Genomic DNA, 14,593 nt, shown 5'->3' with positions numbered 1-14,593 from the left:
GTCACATGTATTAACATAGTGAAAAGAATTGTTTCTTGCGTGCTATACAGACAAAGCATACCGTTCATTGAGAAGGAAATGAGTTTGTGCAGAATGTAGTGTTACAGTCATAGCTAGGGTGTAGGAAAAGATTAACTTAATGCAAGGTAAGTCTACTCACAAGTCTGACAGCAGCCGGGAAGAAGCTGTTCTTGAGTTGGTTGGTACGTGACATCAGACTTTTGTATCTTTTTCCTGACGGAAGAAGGTGGAAGAGAGAATGTCTGGAGTGCGTGGGGGCCTTAATTATGCTGGCTGCTTTGCCAAGGCAGCGGGAAGTGTAGACAGAGTCAGTGGATGAGAGACTGATTTGCGTGATGGATTGGACTACATTCACGACCTTTTGTAGTTCCTTGCGGTCTTGGGCAGAGCAGGAGCCATACCAAACCATGAAACAACCAGAAATAATGTTTATGGTGCATCTGTAAACGTTGGAGAGAGTTGTAGCTGACATTCCAAATTTCCTTAGTCTTCTGAGAAAGTAGAGGCGTTGATGGGCTTTCTTAACTATAGTGTTGGCATGGGGGGACCAGGACAGGTTGTTGGTGACCTGGACACTTAAAAATTTGAAGCTCTCGACCCTTTCTACTTCATCCCTGTTGATGTAGACAGGATGTGGAGATGCCGGCGTTGGACTGGGGTAAACACAGTAAGAAGTTTAACAACACCAGGTTAAAGTCCAACAGGTTTATTTGGTAGCAAAAGCCACACAAGCTTTCGAGGCTCTAAGCCCCTTCTTCAGGTGAGTGGGAATTCTGTTCACAAACAGAACTTATAAAGACACAGACTCAATTTACATGAATAATAGTTGGAATGCGAATACTTACAACTAATCCAGTCTTTAAGAAACAAAACAATGGGAGTGGAGAGAGCATCAAGACAGGCTAAAAAGATGTGTATTGTCTCCAGACAAGACAGCCAGTGAAACTCTGCAGGTCCACGCAACTGTGGAAGTTACAAATAGTGTGACATAAACCCAATATCCCGGTTGAGGCCGTCCTTGTGTGTGCGGAACTTGGCTATCAGTTTCTGCTCAGCGACTCTGCGCTGTCATGTGTCGCGAAGGCCGCCTTGGAGAACGCTTACCCGAATATCAGAGGCCGAATGCCCGTGACCGCTGAAGTGCTCCCCAACAGGAAGAGAACAGTCTTGCCTGGTGATTGTCGAGCGGTGTTCATTCATCCGTTGTCGCAGCGTCTGCATAGTTTCCCCAATGTACCATGCCTTGGGACATCCTTTCTTGCAGCGTATCAGGTAGACAACGTTGGCCGAGTTGCAAGAGTATGTACCGTGTACCTGGTGGATGGTGTTCTCACGTGAGATGATGGCATCTGTGTCGACGATCCGGCACGTCTTGCAGAGGTTGCTGTGGCAGGGTTGTGTGGTGTCTTGGTCACTGTTCTCCTGAAGGCTGGGTAGTTTGCTGCGGACAATGGTCTGTTTGAGGTTGTGCGGTTGCTCAGTGCTCAGCGCCAACAACTGCCAGTTTCCAGATGCAATTTTACATCTCATCCGCTTCATCCTGGACCACAATATCTTCACCTTCAACAACCAGTTCTTCATCCAGACACACGGAACAGCCATGGGGACAAAATTTGCACCTCAATGTGCCAACATCTTCATGCACAGGTTCGAACAAGACTTCTTCACCGCACGGGACCTTCAACCGATGCTATACACTAGATACATCGATGACATTTTCTTCCTTTGGACTCATGGTGAACAATCACTGAAACAACTCTATGATGACATCAACAAGTTCCATCCCACCATCAGGCTCACCATAGACTACTCTCCGGAATCGGTTGCATTCTTGGACACGCGCATCTCCATTAAGGATGGTCACCTCAGCACCTCACTGTACCGCAAGCCCACGGATAACCTCACGATGCTCCACTTCTCCAGCTTCCACCCTAAACACGTTAAAGAAGCCATCCCCTACGGACAAGCCCTCCGTATACACAGGATCTGCTCGGATGAGGAGGATCGCAACAGACACCTCCAGACGCTGAAAGATGCCCTCATAAGAACAGGATATGGCGCTAGACTCATTGATCAACAGTTCCAACGCGCCACAGCGAAAAACCGCACCGACCTCCTCAGAAGACAAACACGGGACTCAGTGGACAGAGTACCCTTCGTTGTCCAGTACTTCCCCGGAGCGGAGAAGCTACGGCATCTCCTCCGGAGCCTTCAACATGTCATTGATGAAGACGAACATCTCGCCAAGGCCATCCCCACACCCCCACTTCTTGCCTTCAAACAACCGCACAACCTCAAACAGACCATTGTCCGCAGCAAACTACCCAGCCTTCAGGAGAACAGTGACCAAGACACCACAGCAACCTCTGCAAGACGTGCCGGATCATCGACACAGATGCCATCATCTCACGTGAGAACACCATCCACCAGGTACACGGTACATACTCTTGCAACTCGGCCAACGTTGTCTACCTGATGCGCTGCAAGAAAGGATGTCCCGAGGCATGGTACATTGGGGAAACTATGCAGACGCTGCGACAACGGATGAATGAACACCGCTCGACAATCACCAGGCAAGACTGTTCTCTTCCTGTTGGGGAGCACTTCAGCGGTCACGGGCATTCGGCCTCTGATATTCGGGTAAGCGTTCTCCAAGGCGGCCTTCGCGACACACGACAGCGCAGAGTCGCTGAGCAGAAACTGATAGCCAAGTTCCGCACACACAAGGACGGCCTCAACCGGGATATTGGGTTTATGTCACACTATTTGTAACTTCCACAGTTGCGTGGACCTGCAGAGTTTCACTGGCTGTCTTGTCTGGAGACAATACACATCTTTTTAGCCTGTCTTGATGCTCTCTCCACTCCCATTGTTTTGTTTCTTAAAGACTGGATTAGTTGTAAGTATTCGCATTCCAACCATTATTCATGTAAATTGAGTCTGTGTCTTTATAAGTTCTGTTTGTGAACAGAATTCCCACTCACCTGAAGAAGGGGCTTAGAGCCTCGAAAGCTTGTGTGGCTTTTGCTACCAAATAAACCTGTTGGACTTTAACCTGGTGTTGTTAAACTTCTTACGATGTAGACAGGGGCATGTTCTCCTTTACGCTTCCTGAAGTCGATGACAATCTCCTTCGTTTTGTTGACATTGAGGCAGAGATTATTGTTGCCGCACCAGAACGTGCAAACTCCACAGAGACGGTGACCCAAGCTGGGAATCGAACCCGGGTCCGTGGTGCTGTAAAACAGCAGTGCTAACCACTGTGCCACCATGCCACCACTTCATTTTTAAATTATTTAGTTTCTGCTTCAATAGTCACTTGTTAGAACACCCTATCCTTTAGTACAACTGTATGAAAAATGACCCTCTTCATTTTATTATACATAATCTTTGTGTTAATGTTTTGCTAACCAGTGGAAACGATCTTTTACTTTTTAACCTTCTTAATACCTTTAACAATTTGGAAAATCTCTAGTAGATTCCCCTCTTTCCTTAACTGTGTTCCAGTTGGAGAGAAAGAAAGAGCTATTTTCAAGCCTTCGTTAATGAAACTTCTGCACCATTCTATTGAATCTCTTCATGCCGAATAATTCTTTCTATAATCGCTTTCTCAGAGCTACCTGCAATACTTGGTTATGGCCTGGCCAGTATCTTTTACGTTCACAGTCTTGATACCTAAAACTCAAAATGGTATTTGCTTTTTTAAAAGTCTTTTTATTTTTATAGTCTCGATGCCTGTGACAGCTCCTCTACCTTTATTTACAGTGTATGCCCTTTAACTGCCTAGATAAGATTATCCCAACTCTTACTAAACTGCTGTGTGGTTCAAGACTAAACACTGATGCTCAGAATATTCCACAATTATAACACTACAAAGGTACTATGGATAACTTAATTCATTGTAATAGTAGCTGTCAAATGTGAAACAAAACTGTCAGAACACCATGTCACATCATTAAAACATGTAAGCATTTTACCTACACATCTTTTGACCTTTCTTACTCCGCCCCATTATCTAGGTTGGCTTTTTATTTTTGATATTTACTCTTGTATGTTTCGCTTTTCTTTATAAATACCTGGAAATAAGAAATTAATGTTCTTATCTAGTAGTTGCATCTGTGTTGAGTGCCTTCCCTTGCCTTGTGCCTGAATTGATGTGTGCACTCAATCATATTGATTGCTGAACATAGTTCAGCAAACTACATTCAACCTGCCAACAAATAATGCCAGTACTAGCTGCTTTCTGGATTGTGTCTGCATTTTCTCCTGCCCTTCCAAAGTATTTTCTCTTCTTTGCTGCCTTTTTTCTTATTGCATCTCTTCCAAGACATGTCAGTTATGAAACCTGATAACTGCTGTTGGGAATTGTACAAAAGGTAGACATTATGTAGTGGGATATGTGTTTTTCTTTCCCCTTTCACATCTCTCTGTGGACAAATGCCCTTTTCTACTCCATAGCCTTCTGTAATAGCATAGTTATAATCTGACACAAAATGTGAAGGCTCGCAGATGTTACCTGAATAACTAACCATATTACCCCAACAAAACAAAATGAAAAACAGATTGTTCCTTTTCTTCTGTATTTTTTCCCATGTTCCCATACCAATGAACACTTAAGCATTGAAATATTTCCAAGGAGCTGTAAAGTTAAATCTGAGTCTTTTATAGTTTACAGCTTAATTTGCACTTCTGTGTTTCATATTTTGTCTGCTTTTAGTCATTTACAGAGTGTAACCACTTGCATGCTACATCAATAACTCAGATGCATAGTATTCAGCTGCAATTAAAGAAAACTGAACATGCAGAAAGTTTAGCAGAGGATTTCCAAAATTTTCAAATTTGATTTACTATTGTCACATGTATTAGTATACAGTGAAAATTATTGTTTCTTGCATGCTATACAGACAAAGCATACTATTCATAGAGAATGAAAGGAGAGGGTGCAGAATGGATTGGAAATAAATAGGGTTGGGAAGCATTTTCTGATCAGGGCCAGTGTGATCTCCTGGACTCGTTTCGATCGCCACAGGGGGTCGGAGAGGAATTTCCCAGATTTTTTTTTTTCCCCATATTGGCCCTGGGGTTTTCACTCTGGGTTTTCGCCTCTCCCTGGAGATCACATGGTCTGGAATGGGGGGGTGGGGGTGAGTTAATAGCTTGTGATGAACAAAGCATCGTAGCTGTGAGGGACAGCTCGGTGGATAGGATATTAGGATGTAAATAGGCTGGAAAATTGGGCGGGGATCCTGGATTCAGGATTCAATCCTGGACCGGTGAGCGGCGCGGGCTTGGAGGGCCGAAGGGCCTGTTCCTGTGCTGTATTGTTCTTTGTTCTTTGTAGTGTTACAGTGATTGTGTAGAGAAAGATCAACCTAGTGCAAGGTAGGCCCATTCAAAAGTCTGATGGCAGCAGGGAAGAAGCTGTTCTTGAGTCAGTTGGTACATGACCTCAGACTTTTGTATCTTTTTCCCGACGAAAGACAGTACATCCGGGATGCGTGGGGTCCTTAATTATGCTGGCTGCTTTTCCGAGGCAGCAGTAAGTGTAGACCGTTTCAATGGATGGGAGGGTGGTTTGCGTAATGGACTGGGCTTTATTCATGACCCTTTGTAGTTTCTTGCGGTCTTAGGCAGAGCAGGAGCCATACCAAGCTGTGATACAACCAAAAAGTATGCTTTCTATGATTAAAATGGATTAACTTGCAATCTTATAAAATATTACAGAATATAATTAGCTCCAAGTCTATGAATTCCAGACTAGTGCTCCTTAAAGGCATTAGTTCTTCAATGCACGTGCCTGACAGGGGAATCAGCCCTCAGTTTTTATTTGTGTATCAGATTTCACTTAGTTAAACTGTAGAGAGGAAAATAATTTGAATTGTAATAGTGATATTTCTTAGCTCTGGGAGTTTTTCATAGAATGATAGAATCCCTACAGCGCAGAAGGGGACCATGTTGGCAATCGAGCCACAACAGTCCTACCCAGGCCCTATCCCTGCTGGTCCCCATGACACTAAAGGGGCAATTTAGCACGGCCAATTAACTAACCAGCACATCTTTGGATTGTGGGAGGAAACTGAAGATCCCGAAGGAAACCCACGCAGACATGGGGAGAATGTGCAGACTCCGCACAGACAGTGACCCCAGACCGAAATTGAACCTGGGTCCCTGGCACTGAGGCAACAGTGCTAACCACTGTGCCACCATGCCATCTGAAATACTGACAACTATCAGTAATACTGACTATATCTGTAAAACTGAATATATGGATACCAGATTTCATAAGCTCTGGTCGTGTCATTTCACTTTAAAACCACAAATCGAGTCTGTTTTTGGATTCTGAACAGAAACTGAAATGGTATCTGGAAGCTGAAGCATTCGCCAAATTTTGGTATTGATATAATGGAGTAGTTTAGACAATAAGCTGTAGTCTCTGGTTGTGTTCTGGAAAGTTGAAAGCCCTCGCTCCCTCCAAAACTACGCATGAAAAATTGTGCACTGCAAACTACTTGTATTGAAAGTTTATTTTTAATAATTGCCTGTTAGTGGAATCTGAGTGGTTTTAATAAACAAGGTATTTTTACACTTTCATTTCAAGTTAATTCTAATTGTGTTCACTTCAGAATTCATAGTGACTTTTTAAAGTTTTATCAAAATCCCTTTGGTTACCATTCAGAGGATTAAGTGCAGCTATCTTTTTCTTAGATCCTTACTGAAGTTTAACCCCCCTGTTTCTATTTTGATGTCTGCTTATGGTACTAAATAATTTTTAACCTAGTCATGAGTCCCACTTGCACCTGCTTTTGGTTTTGATTGTCTCGTAATAAAATGTTGTACAATGTATTTCTAATGCAGGAGATAATGCTTCAGCATATTATGTCACGCATAACTGCTGTGAAAAAGGACATGATCATATTGGAGAAGAGTGAGTTTTCAGCAATACGAGCAGCGAATGAAGTGAGTTGTCAGTTTTAAGCTGGATGTTAAATCAATAAGTCACCCAACTTCCACATCCTTGTCCCCATATTAGTTTGAAATTCTTTTATTAGTGTTACAAGTCGGCTTACATTAACACTGCAATAAAGTTGCTTTGAAAATCCCCTAGTCGCCACACTCTGGCTCCTGTTCGGGTATACTGAGGGAGAATTTAGCATGGCCTATGCATCTAACCAGCACGTCTTTCAGACTGGGAGGAAACCGGAACACCCGAAGGATACCCACGCAGATACGGGGAGAATGTGCAAACTCCACATAGTCACCCAAGGCTGGAATTGAACCCAGGTCCCTGCCATTGAGGCACCAGTGCTAGCCACTGTGCCGACCAATATTGTAAATGGTTTTCATCTTAATAGCCAATTTGGTAAATGGTTTCCTTTTGAGGGGTGTTTTCCTTCATTGCCTCTCTCTTCAAATACCAGCCATTGACCCCACCATCCATTGCAATTTATTGTGTCATATCTAACCTCCCTTTCCTTTCATGTACTTGATCATGTTGTCACCTCCCAAAACTGTTCCCAACTTTGCTGGAACTCCATGCTTGAATTCCTCCAATCAAATTTCAGCCCCTGCGGTAGTACCAAAACAGCTTTTCCAAAGTCACAAGTGACATCCCAAGCGACTGTAACAAAGGTAAACTTTCCTTTATCGCCCTTTTTTGAGCTGTTCGTAGCCTTAGACATGATTAACCACACCATCCTCCACTATTGCCCAGCTCTGAGACTGCTTTCACCTGATTCCATTCTTATCTAGCTAACCAGAGAATCACTTGCAACAGCTTTTCTTCCTGCACAGTTCCCCCTGGCTTCCCCCATGGATTTATCCTTGGTCCCCTCCTGTTTCTCATCTACATATTGCCCCTAGGTGACATCATTCAAATCAGTAGTTTTCACATGTATTCCTGACACCTCACTATTGCTAAATTATCAGACTACATGTTGAATATCCAACATAGGAGGAGCAGAAATTTCCTCCTAATTAAACATTCAGAAGACTGACACCATTGTTTTTGGTCGCTGCTCCAAATTCCATTCCCTGGGTACTGGCTCCATCCCTCTCTCTGGCATTGGTCTGAGATTAAGCCAGATGGTCTACATCCTTGGTCTCGCATTTGATGCCATGATGATCTTTTGATGTCATTCATGCCGTCACTAAGACTGCCTATTTCCACCTTTGTCTCAGCTTATCTGCTGCTGAAACCCTCATTCATGCCTTCATTAATTCTAGATTGGACTACTAGACCTGGATGGTCTCTTACATTCTCCCTCTATAAATGTGAGGTCATCCAAAATGCTGCTGCCCGTACGTAACTCACAGCAAGTCCTTTTTCCCTTTCATCCGTGCTCGCTGACCAATGTTAGTTCCTGTCACGCAATGCCTTGACTTTAGAAATCACTTGTTTTCAAATCCTTCCATGGCCTTGCCCTCCTTATCTCAGCCATTTCCACCAGGCCTGTAATGCTACAAGGTATTTCAGCTCATCTAATTCTGGCCTCCTTGCACTTCTCTGATTTTAATTGCTCCGCCTTCGGTGGCTGTACCTTCAGTTGCCTAGGTCCCAAGCTCTGGAATACCTTCCTTGCGCCTCTCTGCCTCTCTACCTTGACTCCTCCTCGGAGATGCTTCTGAAAAGCAAACTCTTTGGCCAAGCTTTTGTTAACTGATCTAATATCTCCTTATTTGGTGCAGTGTCCAATACTTTATTCTTTTTCTGTGAAGGACCTTGGAACTTTGCATTACCTTAAAGTTGCTATCTAAATATAATTTTTGTTGGTGCAGTAAAAATCCAATGTTGTTGTTCTCAAAAACCATGCAGCAATCCATCAGCAGTTTGCCACCTAATCAAGAAATCCTGTTTGCATCAAGCTCATTTATAAGGGTGGTGGGGAAAAGAAATGGAAGAAGGTGGGATGTATATTTAAATGAATTTTTAACTTTTATTCAAAAGAGAATTATTCCAAGGTAACTTCTAAATTAGCTTGTTATTAAGTGAACAATTGTTGCTGTAAAATTAATACTGCTTTGAATGCTATTCTGTGTTAACTGGTCTCCGCTAAAATGAAAATAAGGGCACTACAATTAATCCTCAGTGCTTTTAGGACTGGAAGAGAAAACCATTTGGGTAGTTTTGTGATTATCTCTGTGGTTAAATAGCCTGCAACCGTACATTAATTTGGTCACTTAACTTTTGCAGAGAAGATCACCTCTTGGATATGAGGTACTAGTGCTGTATGGTTTCCATGAACTATATTCTCAAAGAGTCAACGCGTTCAACCAAGAGTGGGGCAGGATTCATTTTTAATTCTGAACGGGGATGCCAGTTTGAGGATTATTTGTTCATAGTTCAAATTTGTAGAATTGAAATATTAACTGACTTGGTTAAGAATGTAGCAGTACATGTTTTTTATGTTGCAAATGCATGCCAGTGGATCTGAACTTTGACGCTGTATGAACTAGAGATATACAGTTTATAGAGCTAAATGAGGATGCTTCTAAATGCATCTAAATGCATAAAGATTGGGCCTTTCTGCGTATTTTGAGAAGACTGATTTGCAATTTTCTTTTTCAGAAATTGAAAATTGAATTGCAACAACTTAAAAAGCAGCTAATAGTAAGTCCCTTTTCTAAGTTTATTGCAAAGTTATTGATGACTGGATAAATTCAAAGCTATAAAAATGTTGGCCTCATAAATTTTAGTTGTAATGGTTTTTAAATATATTTCCGACACAAAACTGCATTCAGAGTATGTATTGGAAAACAATGATTTGAGCATTTCTGAAACAAAGATGAAAAAGTGCTATGCCATTCTCTCTGTCTCGTTCACGCTTTCCCTCACTTGCTGTCCATCTGTCTCACTAATGGTCAACCTGACTATAATTGCCTAGGCAGGATGGGACAAACACTCATTAGGGATGTTCCAACTGCATTTGGATACTCAAGAACTAGGATGCTTACGAAGCCACAGATATGTATCCCTTTCTAATTTCTTTCTTGATGGATTTGTGAGTATTGGGTTGGATTTTGTGACCGAGTGTATGTGCAGATCATCGGAGAAATTATGAAGTTGCAGTCTGTTAGGATTCAGGCACAAGCTGTGGTTCCCCCCACAACCAACAATCATGAAGTCAGAATTTCAACATTCCTGCTCCCACATCACTCTTTGAAACCACTTGAGTTGTACCTCATTCAGTCAGGTGTAACTGGGTATTTAATGGCAACATAATACCGTTTGTTAACAACAGAACTGATTTGGCAAAATAATTTTATAATCGGAGAGCTGTTGAATAATCTTGAGCAGAGTTTTTTGTTGTGTTTATAAAAAAAAAAATCAGAAGATTTTAGTTTCTAGTTTCAACCTATGTGTGTGTTTCAATCTTTAATTCAGTCTGAAAAATTTTTAGACATGACTTTATTCTACTTTTTATTACCTGTTTGTGTTGTCTGTGAAAATCTTTTAATGTGATTGGTTTCTTGGGCAACCTGATGATATCATTCCAGCTTTACATTGCAAATGTCCAGTAAAGAACACACCAATCCGTTGCAGCACCTCTGCTGGTTGTAAAATCTGCCTGATCCTTCATTTATTTTCCCGTTATGGTATTGATTTGCATGATGCCCACTGCACAGAATTTTCAAATAGTATAGATAGCATCTTGTATGAATCAAAAAGTTTAATTTTTATATTGAAAAGGTTCATTCTAAATTTAATTTTAGCATTGAACTGATTTTGATGTCTGAATAACTTTTCTGCACTATATCCAAGCATGGGGGGCAAATAAATTACAGCGCAAGGACCACTTGCAGCCTGCAACTTTGGTAATCATGGCTATGAAAACCAGATGTTTTCTCTTTATACTTTCTTATCTTTTTAAAATTTCATGCCCCTTGCAGTTTGCAATACATTTTACTGTATTGTTAAGCACATCTGCAATCAGAATGTTTGTATTGATAACTTTGTTCAAACGAATGAGAGCAGGAATTCAACTATTAGTCACAAGGCTTACATTAACACTGCAATGAAGTTGCTGTGAAATTCCCCTAGTCGTCACAGTCCGGCGCCTGTTCGGGTCAATACACCTAACCAGAATGTGGGAGGAAACCCACGCAGACACGGGGAGAATGTGAAAACTCCACACAGACAGTGATCCAAGCCGGGAATCAAACCCAGGTCCCTGGCACTGTGAAGCAGCAGTGTTAATCACTGTACTACTGTGCTGCCCCACTTATGTATCCAGCTTTCATATTATATGGTTAGGGACCCCACAAAGAACAAATGCTCAAAATATTTTTCATGATTGCGTGACATTTGTTACATCTTGATAACTATCAAGCAAATTGAGCTTGTGAACAAGAAAACAAAATGATGCAATCTGTTTTCTTGGCTGTTTTTCATCTGGAATAGAAAAGCAAAAGCTCACTGGTATGTAAGACTACTGATGGGGACAGCTCACTATTGCACTCAGCAGTGCTGGCTCACATGGGTCCCAGAGAAGCCAATAGAAAGAATTTTGTGTGCGTGCAAAAATACCCGTAACACTATCTTGAGTCATATATTTCTTCCCTTGCTTATTGTAGTTTATCATCCTGATCACTTTAAGCTTATTGCTGTAATCTGCTTTGATACTGCTGTTAAATCTTGTGTATGGAACATAGTGTGATTACTTGGTGAGCATTGTATGCTGGTATGATTTATGGAAATTACATAACAGGCTGCATCATTAAGTGCAGGTGTTAGCTTGTATGTCTAATGATGTTTCCAAACACATAACTGGTTCCCACAGTTTGTCCTGTAAAGAGTTTTAACTGTTCAAAAACGAGGGTTCTCAGATAGGGTTTAGTGTACTCTTGGGCATGCTCAAGAGTATTTCTGGAGCTCTATAAGGTAATTAGATTTCTTTATTTGTTTTTGGTATATTATTTCTGTAATTGTCTTCTGCAGCGATACCTTAAGGAACATAGGGATAGGAGTAGGTCATTCCGCTCTCAAGTCTCGTCTGTTGTCATTCCATTCGATCGTGGTTGATATGTACTGAAACTCCACCTATCAGATTGATTTATTTTGGATAACTAATACTCTTCTGGAAGTTGGTACACAGGGACCCAAGTCTGCAACAATATTTTGGTGTGGGTGCTACGATCCCAATTGGTGTTGTAATTGGGCAGAAGGATCCAAGAATGAAGCCGTAGCTGAAAAGATTGTAATGGCTATTTTAATTTTTTTTTGGTTTATCAAGCGTGGAGGTATCACAGAACCACTGATTAGGTTTTAACAACTCAAGGAAAATATTTATTTTACATTAAAACAATGGATACAGTACTCTTACACCTTTCACTTAACACTTACACTCCACTTGCACACAGATTTAAGGTTACTATAGGCACGGTAGCACAGTGGTTAGCACTGCTGCTTCACAGCTCCAGGGACCTGGATTCGATTCCCGGCTTGGGTCACTGTCTGTGTGAAGTTTGCACATTCTCCTCGTGTCTGCGTGGGTTTCCTCCCGGGTGCTCCGGTTTCCTCCCACAGTCCAAAGATGTGCGGGTTAGGTTGATTGGTCATGCTAAATTTGCCCCTTAGTGTCCTGAGATGCGTAGGTTAGAGGGTTTAGTGGGTAAAATATGTAGGGATGTGGGGGTAGGGCCTGGGTGGGATTGTGGTCGGTGCAGACTCGATGGGCCAAATGGCCTCTTTCTGTACTGTAGGGTTTCTATGATTCTATAAATTACAATCGTCTCATCAGCACCCAAAATCAATATTTACGGATTTCTCCTCACAATTCTCAATTCATAATGATGATTGTCATATGAGGGTCTAAACTCCACTCCCAGAAATAGGCTTTGAAATTTTCTCTCGTAACAAAACATTTACTTAACAATCAACATTCCAAAATCCAGTTTGCATTTTCCAGCAAACACGGTTGAATTAATCTGATATTATAGCTGTTTGTTTCAGACTTCAAAAATTTCAACCCATTTCTGATTGTAGAATAATTTTATTGAAATGCCTCTTTTAGGATGAAGTTGTCAAAGTTTCATCAAACAACAAATTGGACATGAATTTGGAAAAAAGTAGAGTTCAAGAAATGGTAAGAATTTTTGGGAGTTGAATGCACTTTTTCTTTGTGATGTTTCTCTTCTTTTGAAGGTTTTTAAAGTGGAATGGCATACGCATAGGATTGGTACCTATTTATAACTATTCAGAAATTCAATACAAATTGGTCACATTTGCAGATAATACTCATCTCAGCGGGTCAGTTTATTCAAGGGAGGCAGCTAATTCTGAGGATGCAGCTCGAGAAATACCTATTTTGTTCAAAATGTGTTGTCAGTTGCTGGAACAATGAGCACCGAAATTTAATACAAGTGTAAGGTATTGTATACAGCAAATCCTGGTCACCAAGGAGCAAAGCAATATTCAAGAATTGTGCTGTTCCAGAGAGGAGTCTAAAGGCTTATCCTTTCTGCTGGGTATGAGAAACTTGAGTTTTCCAATTTTGGAAGGAGGAGAGAAGAGGCATATAGAATGGTAGACAATATGTAAAAGGTGGATCTGGAAAGTAACATAAACCAATTGAGTGGGACATGTGGATGCTGGTTGAATCTAAAAAGCAAATTTAGGACCAATACAGGAAGTTCTTAAATATATTGATCAATACTGGCCTAGATCTTCCCGTCAGCAGTGGAACAGGAATGCATTTTGCTGACTTACCATGACTATCCACTTACCTTTTTAGGGTTGAGCCTTTGGATGTTCTGGTCAGTGTTCCAGCTTGGATCCAATGATAAGCAAATTGGGGAAGGCTATTGCACTGATTTTCATTATGAACTAAAAATGTACCCCTTAATGTCTGCCTTCAGTTCTTTGACTTGCAGAATTTTCAAATGTCTGTCACCCATGACACTACCCCTATAGCTCTGACAATGCTCACTCACCCCCTTCACACAATGCTGCCCATCACCATTTCTGCTGCCTCCCCCTTCCTAAGCAATGTTTGCCTCCCAACTCCCCTGACAATGCTCACTCTTTCTCTTCACCCCACCCGCCCCAAAAGCATCCTGTTAATGTTCACGTCCTCCCCTTCACACAGCTGAGTACCTGGAGGAAACCCAGGCAGACATGGGAGAATGTGAAAACTCCACACAAGATAGTGACCCAAGCTGGAATTGAACCTGGGTCCCAGGCACTGAGGAACTAGCAGTGTAAATAAGAGGGGTTATGGGGATAGGTGGGATTGTTGTCGTTGCAGGCTTGATGGGCCGAATGGCCTCCATCTGCACTCTAGGGATTCTATAATTCTATTAATATTTCCCCTCGCCAACTGCTGCCTCATCCAAAAATATTTGCCTCCAAACTTTTCTGACAATGCCCACCTGCCTGCACAACCGCCCAACTCTCTTTTTTTGATTTGATTTATTATTGTCACATGTATTAACATACAGTGAAAAGTATTGTTTCTTGCGCACTATACAGACAAAGCATACCGTTCATAGAGAAGGAAAGGGGAGTGTGCAGAATGTAGTGTTACAGTTATAGCTAGAGAAAGATCAACTGAATGCAAGGTAAGTCCATTCAAAA

At 41.7% G+C, this 14,593-nt stretch overlaps 1 protein-coding gene across 5 annotated transcripts in view; it reads left to right on the top strand.

Moving 5' to 3' along the window:
* The window catches only part of mcur1 (mitochondrial calcium uniporter regulator 1), an 89,769-nt gene that overhangs the window by 17,748 nt on the left and 57,428 nt on the right, over positions 1-14,593 (top strand). For all 5 annotated transcript variants that reach the window (XR_013500754.1, XM_078241204.1, XM_078241195.1 and 2 more), the window contains 3 exons: positions 6,877-6,978; positions 9,587-9,628; positions 13,032-13,103. Coding sequence is in view for 4 of the 5 variants with exons in the window: in XM_078241204.1 (XP_078097330.1) it covers positions 6,877-6,978; positions 9,587-9,628; positions 13,032-13,103 (216 nt within the window). In the remaining variant the exon portion in view is untranslated. The remainder of the gene's footprint in view (positions 1-6,876; positions 6,979-9,586; positions 9,629-13,031; positions 13,104-14,593) is intronic.

Source organism: Mustelus asterias, chromosome 2, assembly GCF_964213995.1.
Source record: "Mustelus asterias chromosome 2, sMusAst1.hap1.1, whole genome shotgun sequence".
In the NCBI taxonomy this organism is placed as follows: Eukaryota; Metazoa; Chordata; class Chondrichthyes; order Carcharhiniformes; family Triakidae; genus Mustelus; species Mustelus asterias.
This window is presented reverse-complemented; position numbering and strand designations above follow the sequence as displayed.